This window comes from Stomoxys calcitrans, chromosome 4 (genome assembly GCF_963082655.1).
Source record: "Stomoxys calcitrans chromosome 4, idStoCalc2.1, whole genome shotgun sequence".
NCBI classification, from domain to species: domain Eukaryota; kingdom Metazoa; phylum Arthropoda; class Insecta; order Diptera; family Muscidae; genus Stomoxys; species Stomoxys calcitrans.
Window position 1 is genome coordinate 162,148,306 of NC_081555.1, and position 20,370 is coordinate 162,168,675.

The 20,370-nt window shown below is 36.9% G+C and overlaps 1 protein-coding gene across 1 annotated transcript; it reads left to right on the forward strand.

Annotated features, from left to right (window-relative positions):
- The first annotated feature begins 16,451 nt into the window (after positions 1–16,451).
- On the forward strand, positions 16,452–17,443 carry LOC106087806 (chorion protein S36). Its single transcript, XM_013252977.1, has 2 exons — positions 16,452–16,496; positions 16,610–17,443. The coding sequence occupies exons 1-2, from the start codon at positions 16,452–16,454 to the stop codon at positions 17,351–17,353; spliced, it is 789 nt and encodes a 262-aa protein (XP_013108431.1). The 3' UTR covers positions 17,354–17,443.
- Positions 17,444–20,370: the final 2,927 nt, after the last annotated feature.

Consider the following 20,370-nt stretch of genomic DNA (forward strand, 5'->3'; position numbering starts at 1 on the left):
TTTGTACAACGAATTCTCTTATGACCATTACATACGTGCCAAATATAGTCAGAATGGGTCCATAATCTGTTATAGATCTCATATAAACCGATTTCCCTATTTTACTTCTTGAGTCCCCATATGTCGCAGTTCGTTTCCAATTTGGCCCGGCCGAATCTTACCTCTACTGTTTTGTACTTAAAACAGTAGATTTTGTTTGCCGATTTAGCTGACCGAAATGTTTGCTAATACAGCAGCTCTATATTTGCTGAAACAGCAGTAAAGTCTGCTTTCCGATTTTCAGCAGTCAAAAACTGCTGTTTAAGCAAAGATTTTTTTTGTTTTCAATAACAAATTCTGTTGAGTGTAGTATGATTTAACTAAATCCGTTTGTCCTTCTGTCTGTCCATGTATTATTGCAATGAAAGTCGCATTTGTTGCCCGATTACCACCAAATTTTGCACAAGACATATCTTTGGCCCATGGGTGATTCGATTAAGAAACGATTGATTCAATTAATTTTTTAATTGAAAATATCAATTACGTTCGTAATTGAAAAAATGGATTCAATTAAAAAAGATTGAATCAATTATTGTTTTAATTGAAAACATTCTCAATTAAATTTTTAATTGAAAAAATTTTCGTGATGTTTTTTTCTGTGTATAGTTATTTTGAAACTTCTAGTGAAATTTGACAAAGAATGTTTCTTTTTGGAGACCATTTGTCTAAAATTAAGTGTCATGTTACTTTCATGCACAGGCCCAAAAAAAAGTGCGAAAAAAAGTTCAAATTAATTTTAGGTTTTTTCCAAAATTTGCATAGGCATTTTTGTTGTTCAGTGGCTTACAGTCATATTTAGTAAAGAACATTTTTGTTTTTGACATCACACACACACCAACTTAGAAAATGTAAGACTTTAACCCTAAAATTTACTTTACATTTTTACTGATTAAAGACGTGTTTTCTCTTTTTGCCTTTTCTTTCATAAGCTGGCCAGGTTTTACCCAGTCATTTTCGAAAAAGTTGTATTTTGTTCCACAGTGTAATCTGACTAATTGTTTTGTAAAGAGGGTTTAATGTAGAAAACGCTTAAAAGTAGAGCAATACCTTTATTGGTTTTGGACAGACACTATATTTAATATCAAAACTAAAATTGAAAAGATATATAAATTTTCCTATCTTCTAGTGGACTTCGAAATGTACTAAAATTAATATTATGAAATATTTCTCTTTTTCCATCAAAATATAAAGGTTGTAAAAAAGTTTAATGTTTTCCAAAAAAATTATTGGCTTATTCTACGAAAAATTATAATAAAAATATCACACGCAGGTTAGGCAAGGTTTAAGTGGCAGTCTGCCATCAAACTCACTTAGACGTTTTCGTCCATTGTGATACCACAGGAACAAACGAAGGAAGATGTCTTCTAGTTCCTACCGTTGAACCATCCAGATCGCTTTAAAAAACCCAATAACTTACGATTGTTCACATCCGCTAAATCAGACAGGTTCTCAAAGAAACGAGAACCTAAAGTGGAACTCCTTCTGGCTGCTAGTGCGGGACACACACACAGAAGGTGTTCTGTACTCTTTTTTTTCTTTGATGTCCTCACAGCTTCTGCAAAAGTCTTTGCTGGCAACCTTCAGTCTGTCAGCATGTTTTCCGATTAGACAGTGATCTGTCATGACGGACACAATGACTGAGACGTCTGTTCTAGCCAATGACAGCAAAGCTGTAGACCTCTTCAAGTCTAGATTACGCCACATATTTTTGGAATGCTCACGGCCCCCTCTTTGTTACCATCTACGAGGGTTGCTATTTATATTTCGGGATTAGAGAACATAAAAACAAATATTAATAATCGAAAATAGATTTATTATTTTTCAAAATGTTCCCCAGTAAGATCAATACACTATTGCATGCGTTTGAACCAATTGTCGAAGCACTTTTGCAACTCTGATAGAGGTATATCCAAAACGTGCATTCTGAACGCATCAACCGCTTCTTGATCTCTCATTTTATATTTTACGCACAGGAATAAAACGAAATCATTCGGTGCCAAGTCAGGACTATACAGCGGATGACTCATCAAATCGATGTTTTGAGTGCTCAAAAATTCAGTTGTTTCGTATTTTTGGAGCATTTCTTTCGACCAATTGACACGAGCCTTTTTTCAGCTATTGACAAATTGTATGGGATTTAACGCGAACAAATTTTTTTACGGTCCAATGTTCATGCTGGTCCCACTAAGGCCTAAGGTTGTCGCAATCTCACGATAGGTCACATGACGATCTTGTAATATCAGTTGGTGCACAGCATCAATGATTTTTGGAACAACAACTGATTTTGGACGACCTTTAGGAAATTCGTCTTGGAGTGAACTACAACCTTGGTTGAATTCACCATACCATCGATAAACACTGGTCCTTGACGGAGCTCCATCGCCAAATATTATATTATGTTCATCGATGCAATGTTGTTGAGTTAATCCACGTCGAAAGTTGTAAAAAATAATGGCACGAATATGTTCACGCTTGAATTCCATTATTTGGGCGAGATGAAACTTTTAAGTTACTGCAAACAACACAAACAGCGCTCGTATGTCAAAACGTTCTGAGTATGTACGAATATAACCGCAAAAATGTCAAGCTTTACGGTAGAGCTGTCAGTTGGCAGATTGCAACATAATGGTTGTCCAATCCCGAAATATAAAAGGCAACACTTCTATCATTCATTGTCCTTCGGGCCTGGTCCTAAGTTTTCAGGACTTACATGTCGCTAGAGGCATACCAGATTCCAGTTTCCCTGGAATGTGCAAGTCTCTATGGGCCTGAATTTTGAACATTTCAGCCATCTCGTTGAGAGATCTGTGACAGTCGAGGGCGGTTTTTGTGTTTAGAAATACGTGCTCCAAGCTGCGTGGCTGTCTGAGAGAGAGAGAGAGGGTAATTGTGAAAGCAGATGAGGCTGTGCTTGGAGTATTTGAGAGAAAGATTCATCGTAAAATATATGGACCAATTTGCGTTAATGGAGAATATAGGCGACGTATGAACCGCGAGCTGTATGACAACGATAGCATAGTTACATGCATCAAAATACAACGGCTGCGTTGGCTAGGTCATGTTGTCACAATGGATGAAGAAGCTCCAGCAAAGAAGTCTTTTGAAGGCAAACACGGTGGTACACGCAAACCGGGAAGACCAGAAGCCCGATGGAGAGATCAAGTGGTGGGAGACACAAACTTGGTGTCAGAGATTTTAGAATGAGCGCAGAAGATCGAGGCGCTTGGTACGCTATTCTACGTTCGGCTAGTGGAACAAATTTTCTAAATATCATAGCCAATTAAAGTTTTCGTTATGACATTATATCTTAGCCATTTCATCACTTCCTTAATGGCAAGGATTTCCGCTTGATACACACTGCACTGATCGGGTATCCTTTTCGATATGATCAGTTCAAGTACATCCCAAAACCCACCTGGTCGTCTAGTTTGGAGCCATCCGTATAGAAGTCTATATAACTTCTATTACAAGGGATATCTTAGACAACTTTAAAAAAAAATATTGTTTCTATATTATTCTGAACAGTTAGAGCAATCCGTAAAATTATAAATACATGTAAATGTTCGCCAAGTCACTGATGCAAAAACGCAACAACTGTCGAAATTGTTAAGGTGTTTTTGGAGTTGGGGCGTTCTCCCCAGGTACTCAACCCAAATCCAAACATATTCTTTATGTTTCGGATTATCAGTAGGATACAAACTGCAGTATCTGTCCAGAACTTCTTTATACTGGATAAATGTTCCAAAATAAGCCCTAGATAGTTGTATTTCTTTTATAACAGTTCTGACATTTGGTTATATGATTTTTTTTTTTTGCTTTTAGGTTAATTTACAGTTAATTTACTGTTACTGCTAGTGCTGCTGTTGAGGTAAGTACTTACTTTGGTAACACTTAAATATGTATACTTTGTGGAAGTGCATTGAAAACACCCTTATCATATCTAGACTAAAGTGATAAAAATCGGTGAACAAAAAAATGTCGACCGGTTTTTCTTCTTTTTCGGTGCAACCAATATTTGTAAGTATATAGTCTTTTCATCCTGAAGTCGAATTTTATTTAACCACCACTATGTATAATGTTCGGCAAATTCTCCATACGATTTCATGGTATAGAAAAAAACAATGACGGTTTACTTGGGAACCCCATTAGGGTAAGGACTGCTTTAATTTAGGCCATACATATAACACATGGAGAAATGGTTGACGAATTTTTGATATTTATTTGTTCGTTAGGTATTCATAAATCGTTTAAGTGCCAAAACTTTGTGATTTAGCATAAAAAATCATCAAAAATCATTTATTTACCAAATTATGTTGTTGTTGTTGTTGTAGCAGTGTTACACACTGAGGCGGCAGCCCTTGCCGATGAAGAACTCTATCGGGCTGCCATGGGATTGGTTTACCAAATTATGTAATGTTATAGTGTAGTTTTATGCAATAATTCATTATGTTATATGTAAAACGCAATGCACGTTGTATACTAAAAATTCTTCAACTTTCGAAAACATTTTTGATGCTTTCATTAAATTTGATATTTTTGTCGGTGCATAATATGCAAAATTCACCATTTTGTACAACTTTGCACTTCTTTTGTATGCACAAAAAGGATAGGGTATAGCTAAAATTAATGAACATTCAAGCTTTTATACGAAAAAGAACAAGTTGAAATGTGTTGAGCCGAATCTGTAATGGAACTTCCAACCTGAATTGCATTTGTCAAATTCTTTGCTCTATTTCCCGAAAGATAATGGGAAGTCAAACCAAGCAATCCCGTGGATTTTTTTTTATATTTTTAATAAGAATTATTTCATGAACGTGCTCAAGGAGTCAAATCGTAATATAGGTTTATATCGAATCTTATGAAGTTGTGAACCGATCCGGCCTATACGAGTTATGTAGTATGTTGGATGTCATTGCAGATATAATTGTACAGATAGGTCTAATTCACTCTTCATTTCGAATTGCAGCGAAATCAAGTAATGCAGGAAAACACTTGAATAGGCTTCAGATGTTTATCCTGGGGATCGGTCTATATGACAGTCTAAAATAGGCCATTTTGGAGGATGCTAATGGGACTACTGTATGAATCTGAACTTATAAAAGGCATATAGACTAATCTCTAGATTGAATATCATTGCCTTATATTTATAACCTACACAACTGTGGTACAGCGTATTATAATTTTGTGCATTTGTTTGCAACGCTATGAAGGAGAAGAGCTAGTCCCAGTGATAAGTACAACGATTGACTTAAAATCACTTCCTGATTCGATTTAGCTATGTCCGTCTGTCTGTCTATGTATTGTTATGATCAAGGTACAGGTCGCATTTGTGGTCCGATTGTCATAAAATTTTGATCAAAGGACGAACGGCAAGCAGTTTAGAAACAAGGCCATCTCTCGACAGACGAAGACTACACTTTACAAGACACTGATACTACCCGTGCTGTTATATGGTTCTGAAGCATGGGTACTTGTGAAAGCAGATGAGGCAGTGCTTGGAGTATTTGAGAGAAAGATTCTTCGTAAAATATATGGACCAGTTTGCGTTAACGGAGAATATAGGCGACGTATGAACCACGAACTGTATGAGCTGTATGACGACGATAGCATAGTTACCCGCATCAAAATACAACGGCTGCGTTGGCTAGGTCATGTTGTCACAATGGATGAAGAAGCTCCAGCAAAGAAGTCTTTTGAAGGCAAACACGGTGGTACACGCAAACCGGAAAGACCAAAAGCCCGATGGAAAGATCAAGTGGTGGGAGTCACAAACTTGGTGTCAGAGAAATTTAGAATGAGCGCAGAAGATCGAGGCGCTTGGAACGCTATTCTACATTCGGCTAGTAGAACAAATATTCTGTCATAGCCAATCAAAGTAAAGTATACCAATTTTCGGCCCATGAAACCCTTGAAAAGTATCCGATGATATTTCCAACATAGAATCGAAACGCGTCATACTATGGTTGGTGTTTTGGTAACTTCTGGCTTTACTTTTCCATTGCAAAATACTTTGATCATAGAAAGCTCGTCTCGAAAGAGAAATAAAATGATGATGTTCGCCTTAATAGGCAAAAAACTTGCAAAATTTAAGTCTGACTAGATTTCGACATAGGTCATATGTATTAACGCTAGAAAGTCCAATCATTTTTTACACATTAAAAATAATTTATATTAATTAGAAATACTCAAAATAGCTATAGTGGTGTAGGGTATAACATAGTCAGCTCCGCCCGAATTTTGCCTTCCCTTACTGGTTTTTACTTGATTTTGCCATACTTTTAATTGAAGGTGGTGCTCTATCCACCACCACCATAAAATGGCAGCACCTCGAAATATTGAACTTCGACCTTTAATAGTACATACACACATTCTTGATGATCGCGACAATCTAAGTGTTTATCACCATGTCAGTCCGCCGGTCATAGTCATGATTCGGATATAGTTTTTGATTTAAGCAATTCTCAGTGATTTTAGTTCCTGAGTCCCTAAACGTCTCATTAAGTTCAGAATTTTATTTAAAATGCATATACAAAATTCTGTTATCTGTAGTTACCAAAATATTTTTAATTTTACATTGAAATCTTAATATTTGTAACTTGATATCACGACAACCTAAAAATGAAAATCGCTCACTGCTTGATTGCTGATTGTCATCCATAAAAACGAAAAACAAAATGTATATGCAGTTAAATTGCAATGTCGGAAGTTTTACTTGACCTACTATAACATTTTTTTACCTTTTTCATATTACATCACCGTACAGCTAAAGATGACTACAGTGACGATCAGAATTACAAACAATAATTTGCTATTCTTAGACGTAATGATTAAAAGCTGTCTTTATGTACCAACATAAGATGTGTGCATCGAAATTCTTATATCCAATCCTTTAAGGTATATCAATAGTATGTATGAATATATATGTACACTAGCTGACCCGGGCCCGCTCCGCTGAGCCTTCTTTTACTTTATATGGAACAAAAGTTTCCTTGGAATATTTATTTTCGACAATAAAAGAACTTTGAGTGAAATTCCATGCTAACTTGACCAACCAATATAAGTTCCTTTATCTGAATCCCATATGATCATTATTGGTCTACGAATTTTAGTTTGGATGTAAGGTGTACTCCATTCTTAAAATACTTCATTTCAGCCCGATATTCTGATGATGTTTGATTTAGTGGTGTTTTCGGGGGAGAGGTGGTCTCCCAGATACTTGGCCCTGAAAAAATACCAACATCGTGCTCTTCTCTCAAATACCATTTATTTAAACCCCATATTGCCATTGGCTTAAGAGGAGTTTACAGGATGAGGCGCCCCCCCCACACATGGCCCAAAAATAGGTTATCAAATTCGTTTTCTAATCTCAAATACCTTTCATTTGAGCCACATATTGGCATGGTCGAAAAATTTATTCCTTTGGGGGTATTTTGGGAAAGGGGTAGACCCCCAGAAAATTGGTCCCGAAAATGGGTGTCAATTCTTGCTCTACACCCCAATACCTTTCGTTTAAACTCCACATTGACATGGTCGGTAAATATGCCCGATTTAGGGGTGTTTTGGGGATTGGGGTGGTCCCCCAAACACTAAGCCCGGAAAATATATCTGCAACGTGCTCTATTCTCATATATCTATATATCATTTATTTGAACCCCATATTGCCATTGCCCTCAAAATTGGATATCAAATTCGTTTTCTAATCTCATTTAAACTCCTTATTGCAAAAGTCAGCAAATATGTCCGGTTTGGGGTATTGGTCCTAAAAACTATGAATATTTAGTTCCACTCTCTTTAAGACCCAAATTGTCTTGCTGAGCAAATACGTCCTATTTGGGGGTTGTTATGGCGGTGGGACGTCCGCTAGACAGTTGATATCAGATACGTGGTCTACTTCCACTTACCTTTAATTTGAGCCCCATATTTCCATAGTCGGCAAACATGACAGATTAGAGTGATGTCTTTTTGAGTTTTTTTTTCTCAAAAATTATTTCCTTTTGCACGAATGAATGAACTTTTGCCTATTAGTGACTGAAATAAAATGTATTTAATTTAAATACTGAAGGCCCCGCACAAAACGTTTTGAAATGAACATTTGTGAAATATTTTAATTCGTTTTGTGCGTGCGGTTTTTTTATTAAATCTCCTCATATTTAAAATTTTCTCTAATCTTTAATAAAAATTCATCAAAATTTTGTACATAAAAGTCATCACCCTAATAAGTATTTAACAAGGATTCTTTGCCTACACTACACCTCCATCTAGGACCTTGTTCATTAGGGTGTTGACTTTTTGATTTTTTTTTCAAAAATTTTTTCCACTCTTATTCCATTAAAATATTAAAAAAAGTCACGCACAAACCACTTTGAAATTAAATTTTTATGAAATTATTTAGATTCCTTTGCAGGATATTGTCCGGTTTAGACCACCGATTTTTGTGAAATTTTTTAAACCATATTGTACGCAAGGTTTTTTTATGAATCTGCTAATATGTCAGATTTTATCTAATCTTTAATAATCTTGGTGATGTCGGAAACCAAGCAACGGATCTGATTGGTTTTGACTTGGCAAAATCCAGGCTTTCTTGATCTTCCTTCATCTGAAATGTGGACACAAACCTCCCCGCGTTGTCACCAGGGTAGCTACCTTTTACATCCGTTAAAGGTAGTGAGCTGAAATGGGCCACGAGTTCACCTATAGAATGATAAAAATATATGTTGGGACATCGGGTTAGTAGCCCAGATTACTTTGTAAAACCGAAGTAGAAAAAAAGATCCCCTCGATGTTGACGGCACCGCAAACGTATTAAGGACCATGATTTGCGTATCTGCAACTAGAATGTGCGCACTCTTTATAGCGAGGGTGCAGTGTACGCACTTGCGGATGTATTGGAGAAATACAAGACAGACATTACTGCCATACATACAAGAAAGGCAATATCTCTGCTAACCACATTACGCATAAAGGCCAAATTCTTAAACATCAGCCTTATTGCCCCCATGCCCCGACGGAAGACAAGGACGAACAGACCAAGGATATTTTCTACGAGCCCCTAGAAAGACAATATGACCGCTGTCTCGCCCATGATATTCAAATCGTTATGGAAGATTTTAATTCGAAAATAGGGAAGGAAAATATCTTTGACCCAAGAGTCGGAAAAATTTAGCCTACTCGAAGTAACTTTCGATAATGTGTAGAGGCTAATAGACATCGCCGCGGCAAAGAACATGGTAGTTAGCAGCACCAGACCACATGGCTGTCACCCGATCAAAATACGAAAAACGGCACGGGATAGCTCTGAGCACTACTCAAGCTGAAACATTAAGGTCTGACCTGTGTGGTGTTCATTGCTGTCACGAGAAGCTTAGCTGCTATCTACAGGTTGCGGGTAGTGAAATGCTCCATCCGGAGTAGCTGCAACTGCATTCGCGGACAATCAGCGGTATCGAGTGGAGAGTCTCAGTGAGAGGTGGGATGGCACCGGCTCTTGCACAAATACAGAGTGCCTACGATGCTCGATATGACAAGGCGAGTTATTTGCGCCTTTAAATAACCAATGGCCACCCTGTTTCTGCGGCGAACGGGCTTGTTCACCCACAGGAGCTTGACGAGGGTCACCACCTCCACATGAAAATGTGGTTAAAACAACAACAACGACAAACCAAATAGATCAGGCTGTGATAGATGGAAGGTATTCAACCAGCGTGATCGATCTGAGGGGTGAAAATCGATTCGGATCATTACCTTGTTTGTTGCAGCAAAGGTTCGCACCCAGCTGAGCATAGCGAGAAAAGTACGATCTGACGCTGCACAGAAGCTGGAAACACAACAGATGCCACGAAATCCGTACTTGGGTACCGGAAGCCACCCCCAAGAAACCCATGATACGATCAAGAGCGTCGAGATGCTGCTGAAGCATACAGAGTAACCCTGCAATCAGTAGCAATGCGCGAGATGAAGGAGAGGTATCGAGAGAAAAGGAGAGCGGACAAACGCCTATTCCGCAGAAAGAAGAAGGAAATGGAAATACGTAAGTGTGAGCAAATTGAGATGTACAGGAGTGAGAAAGAAGTCCGGAAATTCTACCATAGAATCAAACTTCAAACCGATGGCTTAGGTACAGGCGCATCCTCTGCAGAGACAAAGAAGGAAATCTGATAATTGATACAGATAGTGTCCGACGATGGCGACGAAGAGGACACCGCAGAACCCATCCCTAATGATGGTATAAATTGTTGACCTCCTAGTCAGACTGAGGTCCAAGTAGCTGTGACCCGACAGGCAGCAGCAGCCGATGGGTTGCCCGCTGATAAGGAGACGACACACTGATAAGGAGTATGCAACATCTTGTCTGCGCGATCTGGCTAGAAGCCATACCTGATTATTTTAACCTTAGCATACAATGTCCCGTACACAAGAAAGGAGAAAAGACGGTATGTGCTAACTACAGAGGAATAAGTCTCCTCCCCATCGCATACAAGATACTCTCGAGCGTACTGTGTGAACGATTAAAACCAAAGGTCAATGAGATAATTGGGCACTACCAATGCGGCTTTAGATCTGATAAATCCACCATAAACCAGATATTTACACAGCGCCATATCTTGGAAAAGACACGAGAAAGACAAATCAACACCTACCATCTTTTTGTTGACTACAAAAAGGCTTTCGATAACCCTATACGTTCAAAGTATTTCAAGACATTTCTAAGTTTCATATCCCTGCAAATTTAATAAAACTCTGCAGGATGACACTAGCTGAACCACATTCCTCAGTAAGAAAAAGAAAAGAATCTTTCAGAACTATTCAGTACCAAACGAGTTTTCTGACAAGGAGACAACTTATCGGTCGATCTCTTTAATGTCCTGGTGGATAAGATTATACGACATACAGATGTGAATAGATATGGCACAGTACTCACAAGAGAACACATGCTACTCGCCTATGCCGACGACATCGATATTAAAGGTCGGTCACCGAAAGTAGTAACTGCAGTCTTTGAAATAATCGAAAGAGAGTCAGTGAAAATGGGTCTGGTAGTAAATGGAGATAAGACGAAATAGAAGGCATCAACTCTCAAAAGCCTTGTACAACCGATAAAATGGAGAAAGTTAGGAACCACAACATTGAGATAGCCAGTAATTTATTTACCTCGGCATCGCCGTAACCGAAACGAACGACACAAGTTTTGAAGTAAAGCGAAAAATAATACCGGCAAACAGATGCTACTTTGGATTAAGTAGGCAGTTTAGAAACAAGGCCACCTCTCGACGACGAAGATTTCACTGCACAAGAACACCTCTAAACAGACGAAGATAACACTTTACAAGACACTGATACTACCCGTGTTGTTATATATTGGGTTGCCCAAAAAGAAATTGCGGATTTTTTAAAAGAAAGTAAATGCATTTTTAATAAAACTTAGAATGAACTTTAATCAAATATCCTTTTTTTACACTTTTTTCTAAAGCAAGCTAAAAGTAACAACGCCGACTATATGAAAAATCCGCAATTACTTTTTGGGCAACCCAATAGTTCCGAGGCATGGGACTAGTGATAGCAGACGAAGCAGTGCTTGGAGTGTTTGAGAGAAAGATTCTTCGTAAAATATATGGACCAGTTTGCGTAAATGGAGAACAGAAGCGTCTTATGAATCACGAGCTGTATTTCTGATGGATTATGTCAAATCGTTGGTTAATGTGGACAAACCAAACACGATTGAAGCTTTGGAGTATAAACCAACATGTGTGATTTGTGGAATAGAGACCAAAATGCTTGAAAAAGTGGTGTAAAATTCGATCTTACCCCGAAAATATGAACATGCGATTATTTTTTAAAAGTAAATGCCAAAGACTATTTTATCGATTTCAATAAACGAGGGTTGCCTTTTACATTTCGGGATTAGGGAAGATAAAAACATATATTAATCGTCGAAAATCGCTTCATTGTTTTTCAAAATATTCCCCATTAAGATGTATACACTTTTGCATGCGTTTGAACCAAATGTCAAAGCACTTTAGCAATTCTGATTGAGGTTTCTCCAAAACATGCATTCTGAACGCATCAATCGCTTCTTCTCTCGACCAATCGACACTAACGCTTTTTTGAGCTCCAATATAAACCGATCTAATAATCGCATTTGTCCGAATTGGCCGATTATATTTGCTGAAATTTTGCAAGATAATTTATACTGTTATATGTATATCAGGTTATGGACCAATTTGAACTATAATTGCCGTGGATGAAGGAGGTTTTTTTGAAAATTGAAAAAAAAAATTTTTTCAAATAGTTGTTTTTTCATTTTTCTCCAAAATTTTAAATTTTTTATTAAATGCGATTTTAACCTTTTTGAAAATTGAAAACAATTATTTTTTTTTAAATTGCGCAGCAGACGATTTTTTTCGAAAACCACAAAACAAAAAATTAAATTTTTTTTTGAAAAAAAATAATGGTTTGATTTTTCTTTTTTCTAAATAATGTAATAAAAATGTTTGCATTTTTTTTTAATTGTTATAAAAATTCTTCCCAAAGTAGTACCTCATTAATTGGAAGTCCTGTCCCAAAATTTCATTTAGGTTGATTTTCATATTGACAATATTCAGTGTTATTTCCCTGGGGTGGGACAATAGCACAAGCCCCAGAAACGGACTTCATTTTCGTATTCCAGTGGTCATTTTAGGGGGTTATGCAAAAAATTGATTTTTTGCATTTTCCCACGAAAACTGCACTTTAGCCGGATGATTAAAATGACTTGTGGGTCATTTAACCGACTTGGAGGCTCGGGAGGATAAGGATAATGTTGTGAAAAGCAATCAGCTGACATAAAATTTTCTGAATTTTGTGACAATAGATCTGGTAGCCTACTTTTCCAGTAAAACTTTGACAGTAAAAATTTGCACCCGTTACTATGCCAATGGACCTTTGTCCATGGTAAAAATACCATTAAGGAACAGGGACAATTTTCTCACATATCAATGAGTGCTGTCCAATTCATGTTTAAGCTCAATGATACCAATTCAGAAGTGTAAACAGCTTTTACTCTCTTTCGTTGTTTAGTTTTGGTTTTCATTAAACATCTGTATGAGGCTGCAAATTGTTGCTGGGAAGACACCTCTAGCAGAAATTTGCGGACTGTAAATCAATGTTGCGTTCTTGGTATTTTCTTACCAAAATTGGTAGATTTTTATTCTCTTGGTAGGTTGGTAGGCTGGCCTCAATTTTTGGTGGGTTTTTCTAACATATAAATACCAAGTTAATTACTGAAAAAACTGCCGCGCGTTACTCAATTGTCCATTCTGCACAGAAAAAAATGACTCTGACAAAAAACCAACTGCCGAATTTATATGTGCAAAATTTTTAACAAATTCTTTTATTGAGTTAGTTGTTAAAATAGGCGTACTACTAGGTAGCTAGCACAAAAGACTCCCATGCCATTAATCAAAAAAAAATTTTAAAAGTGACAAGACTACCGAACATGAGTTCAAATCACGCGGCGGCAAAATTAATAAAATTGGATTCTAGCGTAATAGTAGAGACAGACAGAGAGAGAGAGAGAGTGACAGAAACAACCTGCGAGCAAAGCAGTAAACGAACGAGACAAGCAGCGCGAGCCGAACAAAGAAAATAGGAACACCACCACACCGAATCTGTGCAGCAAAGCACATGTGGTGGCTGGTTAATTTTTTTTTCTTGCTTATTATTGTTGTTGTTATATGTTGGCCTGCAAAGAGTGCCTTCAAACAAGAAATTTGTACAATAGTTTGGGTGGTTGAAATTCAAAATAAATTGTTGTAGAAAAATTTACAAATTTCGTATATGCTTTTTCGACAAAAGTTGTTGATTTTTAAAATCCTTTCTATCTGTGTGTGTGTATTCGTTAAGAGTGGATAATACATGGCGGTGATACATGGCGTCTCACTGCTTTAAATTTTAGAAAAGGAGAAATGCGGCTTTTTTGCGTTCAAAATTCCCCTGTTTAATGCTTTAAATCGGAAAGAAGGCAATATGTTAGCTACATACAAATATGTTCAGATCTGAGACATAGCGGCGAAAATGGGTAGTAAAAAGGGAACAAACCCTTAAATAGGGAGATTGGTTTATCCAAACTCAGCACAATTGTTCATTGAAATCGCGACAAAATATATATGACCCTTATGATTTCTTATCGGGAGATCGGTATAAATGGTGCTATATGCTATATGCCGTCTTTGAACTTTAGGCAATAAAGAGACTTCATCAAACAACGATCTAGTATTTATACTTTGTATGTTTGAAAATGTACAATTTAATGTATTGCAAATGGAATAGAAAAATAGCCAACTCTTCGGTGGTGTGTATAGAAACATATACCCCATTTTTGGCTTGTAGAACATTTGGTAGGTTTTGGTAGGATTTTTCTTAAAATTTGGTAGAAAATAATTTTCTTGAGTGGCAACACTGCTCTTATTTACCACAACATAAAAATTTTTCTTGAGTACACTCGAGGATTCACTAAAGAAAGTTACGGAAGCAATCAGCCGACATGTAGTTTTATAAATTTTTGACAGTTCTCGTCATTGAGGATGTAATTGTACTTCTGTTTTGTTTAATGTTTAATGCGATTAACATATATTAACATTTTTAATGCACATTTTGACATTCTTAATGTCCATGGGGCCTTTGCACTGTCTGCTTCCTGGGAGTGGCGCAATTTTCAACTATTGTAGAAATCCTGCGTTCTCTCGTGCTCTCTTCGGGTGGCAAATAAACGACTTCCAGTAAAGTATTGTGCAAAATTTTCAACTTCTTGAGTATGCGAACTCACATGTAGTGCTCAATCTTATCCGAAAGATTTGCTGAGACACTGATCAGGATTTACTTATGGATGATTGCATCACTTGCAGAAAACTAAAAGTGAAAAGACCCCATGAACAGTAAGAATGTCAACATGTGAAATGACACAAATAGAAGAAAATTTTAACCAAATCTCAAATAAAAATTTACATCCTTCAGCGAGAACTGTTAAAAACACACAAAAAAATTTGTGTTGGCTGTTTGCTTTTCCCAAACTTATTTAGTAAATCCTATGAACTGTTATAGACAAATTAAATTATTTTCACTTAATACAGTAAAAAAACTTAAAAATGTGGCAATGTGATTAACGATATTACCAGATGTGTAGATGACCTGGCACTATTTTTTCATATTGCCACTCCCCATTGTATACTACCACAACAAGCTTAATTTTTAATTGTTAAATTCACTAATTAAAGTATTGAACTCTTCACCATCATTGAATCATTTTTTTCTCGGCGTACCACTTTAAAATAGTTTAAAATTCGCCAATGTTATTTCGACAATGTTAAACCGGTAAAAACATTACTTCTGCGCCATAAAAAATTTGTCAAAATGTGAAAATAGCGTTTCGTTCAATTAATATCAATAATCGTTTCGTTCAAAAAATCAAATTTTTGTATTGCGTTTTACAATACAAAAATTAGTGGAATTGCTGCACATGGCGAATTTGGTTTTGATGAGAATGTCCAATAACCATAATAATATCCGATTACATCTGAGAGGTAAGTAACTTGCTACTAAAAGAAGCCGGTAATGCTACGGCTCAATTTTCCGGATTTCACCACCAATCCCGTTTTCGATCAAAAATGTGGCATCCTAAACAAAGATTTACGTTATCAGTAAGAGATGAGAGGAGAATTTTATCACATTACATACCTTGTGACACTTTGTGACGATTTGTTTGGCATTAGCCTAATCTTTACGAGATTAGGGGTAAACCAAAATCTCCTATGGCTGCCAGAAGAATGTTTTTCAAAATCTTACCTCCAAGACAATCGCCCTCTTGTGATAGAATCCATCGTCATAATGCAAAACTTGCAAATGATCTGGAAGCCACCAGTTACAAGTGTCAACAACATTTTTTGTCTACTCGTTAGCGACTGATCGCTGCAACCCATTGTTCAAGCCAAAAAAAATAAAAAGAAATCTTCTAAATTGTGTCTGATATCACAACATCATAGTTGTAGTAAAGTCGGAAGAGATAGATTTTTGTTAAGACTTCTGCCAGCTACCCCAACTGAACTGGCCAATAAGCTCCGCGCTGCTACTGCAGCTGTTGTTACTGTTGCCACTGCTACTGCTACTGCTTACAATCATCAACAGAGTTGGTGGCAAAGAAAGAGAATCCAATCGGAATGATAACGAACGACTCCATCGCAAACTGACAAAATCTGTTGTGAGAAATTTTCATCCAAAGGTCACGTACCACATACCACCATTCACAAATTGCCCGCTTTTCATTATATAAAAGCGCCGGATTCAGCGTTTGGTGTTACCAGTTGATTTTGTGGCTTTTTCTAGTGAGCCTATAACATAGACGCGCATAAAGGCCAGCTCTGTGAATTCTGAAAGAACCAATCATGAATTTCCGTTTTGTGTTCACAATTTGCGCTATTGCGTTACCGGTAGGTTTTAATTCTATTTTGGGGGAAATTTTTGGCTTTTGAAATTTGGGTGGTAAAATAACGCAGAAGAAGAAGAAAAATGCTGATGATTCGTCTCTTTTTTTGTAATATAGATTGTCGCTGCCTACGGACCAGGTCCTTATGGTGCTGCCAACGGTGTTGAAGAGTTGATCAATGCCGCCGCTGCTAACCAACACCCCGGTGCTGCCTCTTTGACTGCCACCGCTGATGTTGCTGCCCCACCCTCTGCCCAAGCCGGTTTGGCTCATGCCAACGCTCAATTGGCCGCCCTCAACGCCAGCCCCGCCTACAACAACCTCAAGAACTCCGATGCCATCGCCGAAACTTTGGCCGAAAACGCTTTGGCCAGCAACATCCGTCAAGGTAACATCAACGTTGTTGCCCCCAATGTTGTCGGACAAACCGCCTTCCGTTCCCTCTTGGTGCCCAGCAGATTGAACGCCCACAACGTCGTTGCCACCCAACCCCTCCAACCTTTGGTTGTCAACCAACCCGGTGCTCCCGTTGCCCAAGTCAGCAGTGGCCCACCATCTGTCATCAGAGCCGCCCCCATCATCTACAAGTTGAAGCCTTCCGTCATCTACCAACAAGAAGTCATCAACAAGGTCCCCACTCCCCTTAGCCTTAACCCCGTCTACGTTAAAGTGTACAAACCAGGCAAGGCCGTTGATGCCCCCGTCGCTGCTCCTTCCTACTCTGCCCCAGCTCCAGCTTATGGTGGTGCTGCTGCTTCTGCTGCTTCCTCCGCTGCCAGCGATGCTGGTTATGGTGCTCCCGCCTACTCTGCTCCTTCCTACTCTGCCCCAGCTGGCTATGGTGCCCAACCTGGCTATTAAATTCAATTTACAAATTGTAAATTAATTTAACATTGGACATTATTTACTTGATGGAATAATGCAGTGATTCGATGTCCAATTAAATCTAGAATATGCCAAATTTTTTATACTCAATAAAGAATTTTATATAAAAAAAAATATTTCAATGATTTATTTTGTATTTCAAAAAAAAAGAGGGAGATTTTTGGAAAAAAGGAATGTAAAAGGAAGTTGTCGCCTTATTGTTATTTGTGAAGAGTGTCAATAAGCTTGTATTTATATATAATGAGGATTTGTTGGGGTTTGAAATGAATAGCAGAATCTTACTGTTATGTGTATTTAAGAGGTTGTCACAGTTTGAGGACAGTTGAACGAAAAGCATAGTTCAATTTTGAGCACAGTTTTGTTCCCATTTTGGGGACAACTTTTATTGAGAAAAAACCCTACAGCAACTCTTTCAATAATTATAAATGATATTTTAAAGAAAATATTGACCTCAAATTCAAAATAAAAGATACTATTTAAATGTATGAAGGAACTAACGGCATACAGAAAAAAATATGTAAATTTTCATAGTTCACGGATAGTTAAGCGAGGAGCTTGAAGTTTGAGGACGGAAATTAGGCACAATTTTCGGAGAGAATTTTGTAACAAAAAACCCAACGACAACTCCTTTGAAAATTTTTTATTACAAAATATCCTGCGAGGGGTATGCGTCTAAAATTCTCCAAAAAAGGACATCATCTAAACATATGAACGAACAAAGTATATATAGAATTCGTTTAAGCATTCAATTAAGAAAAACGGTCATTGCCAATGAAAAAATCATACTGCAACTCTTTTTGATAATTACATATGACAAAGTATCCTGCAAAGTATCCTCCCGGCGTGAACTTAAGAAAAAATTTCAGCGGTGCTTATCCCCTTACTTATGTTGGCTACATTTGTGATGTATCCCGACATGATAAAACTTCTCCAAGAAGTGGTGAAGCTATGCGGCTTGCCGTTCGGACTCAGTATAAAAAAGAAGCCCCCTTATCATTGAGCATTCATTGATATGAGAGAAGTAGCCACTGTTCCTTAATGGACTGTTTATGGGAAATATAGTAGTAGTTAGTACCCTGCAAGGGGAAAGGCGACCAAAATTCTACAATAAAGGACAATATTGAAATAAAAGAACAAACAAAAATATAATACATCGAGGAAAACATTAAAGAGCATGTTTCATAATTTTTCTGGGTACCACTTTGGGAACATGTCTTGTTTAATTTTGATTATGGTATTTCTATAGTTTGGGGACATGTATTATCTTGTAACTTAAATTAGACAAACTGTGACCTTACTTTCAGAATACATTTTTCCACTAAGGCTATCGGTTTGTTGCATTTTTGATGCAATTTGAAGATATGCCTGTTTAAATTTGGTCATCCTATAGTTCAACGACGAGTCTTGTTTTTTGGGCACAAATTGGGTTATTATTTTAGAAAATAGGTTAATTGCACTTTGGGAGCATGCTTTTCTAAATTTTATCATGATATTCCCAAATTTTGGAGACATGTATAGTCTTGTAACTTAAGGAAAGTCATGATAAAAACAATGTGGTTTTGGGACATACAGTGTTTTACTTCAAGAATACGTTTTGCTTCGTTGCACTTTGGATTCAAACTATGGGAACGTAAAATTTTATCATCCTATGGTTTGGGGACATGTCTTGACTTGCAATTCAAGAACATTTAAGCTTAACGAAATGTTTATTTGAGGTAATACTGTATTCTTACTCTCAGCATAAGATTTTTCTTTTAACTAAAAATTAAACTGTGATGGTAGTTTGAATGCAATATCTTCTAATCTTGAAATAACTGCTTCATACCTGCATAGTCAACGTTTTTCGACGAAATCGTTGTTCAGTATAACTATTTTATTTACATACCCTTAGCACTAAACTGTAATATTTTCAATAATGTCGAAAGAACAATTTAGTTTTCACAATATGTAAAAATCCTAAGCTAAGAGAATCATTATTATTTCACCAACCATACATCCTAATGACTTATGTTCCACATTTTTTTTAGTTCCAGATTAAGGTGGGTATTAAGTTTCTGTTTCATAGTGACATACCCATGTTTTTTACGATTACTTTTTTGAAACACTACACTTAATAAAGAGAGAATGCCCTAATGAATGAAATCAGCAAGTTTTTTGGGTTTAAAATGTATTATCTAAAGAAAGTAATCATGAAAAATATATTATATTTCACTGTGGAGCACGAACGTAAATAAATTAGGGCAAATTTAATTTTACTACTCTAGGATTCTCTAAATATTGTTGTAGAAACCGATCAATCAACATAATTTTTTTCAGTTTTTGGCAGTACTCACCATTGAGTTTGTCAACTTTATCTTTATTTACATTTAATGTCAATGGGGTCTTTCCACTTTTTGATTTCAGCTAGTGATGTAATATTCTATTAGTGAACCCTAATGAAAAGACGTTACCCGTTTTATGTCTATCCATGGCTGAATAATAGAAAGTTAAGACACTTTCCGAACAGTGGAAAGGCCCCATGAACATTGAGGCTGTCAAAATATGCACAATGAACATGACACATATTTAAAAAAACGTAAAAAAGAATGAAATTAAAAAGAGAACAAATTTACATCCCCAAAAGCAAGCACTGTACAAAATTTAAAAAAAAAAATTATGTCGAGTGAATAGGGATTTTGTAATTAGCACGGAATTTCTGAGTTAGATTTTCTTTTCCCAGGTTACCTTGTAGTATTTAGAGCGCACAACAAGTCGATTACTGGCTAAGGTATATGTCCATAGTGGGATGAAATAAATATCTGCACATCTAGCCTAGCTATGTCGCCTGATTGCTTTCCGCAACCTTGTTCAAAGAGGTCTATCAGAGTCACTTATAGAAGGTTAGCCAAAAACAAAAAGTGGAAAGGAAACTTGAACGTGCCATAAATATGAGATTTTTCATTTCATTTCTGATTCTTTTTTTATGTAAACACAAAAACAAAAAGACATTTCGT

What these genes read in the sequence shown, in the direction of transcription:
- LOC106087806 (XM_013252977.1), top strand. Translation starts at nt 16,452, where the DNA reads ATGAATTTCCGTTTTGTGTTCACAATTTGCGCTATTGCGTTACCG. An exon ending in TTTGCGCTATTGCGTTACCG is followed by an intron (nt 16,497 to 16,609) that starts GTAGGTTTTAAT and finishes TTTGTAATATAG; the next exon opens with ATTGTCGCTGCCTACGGACC.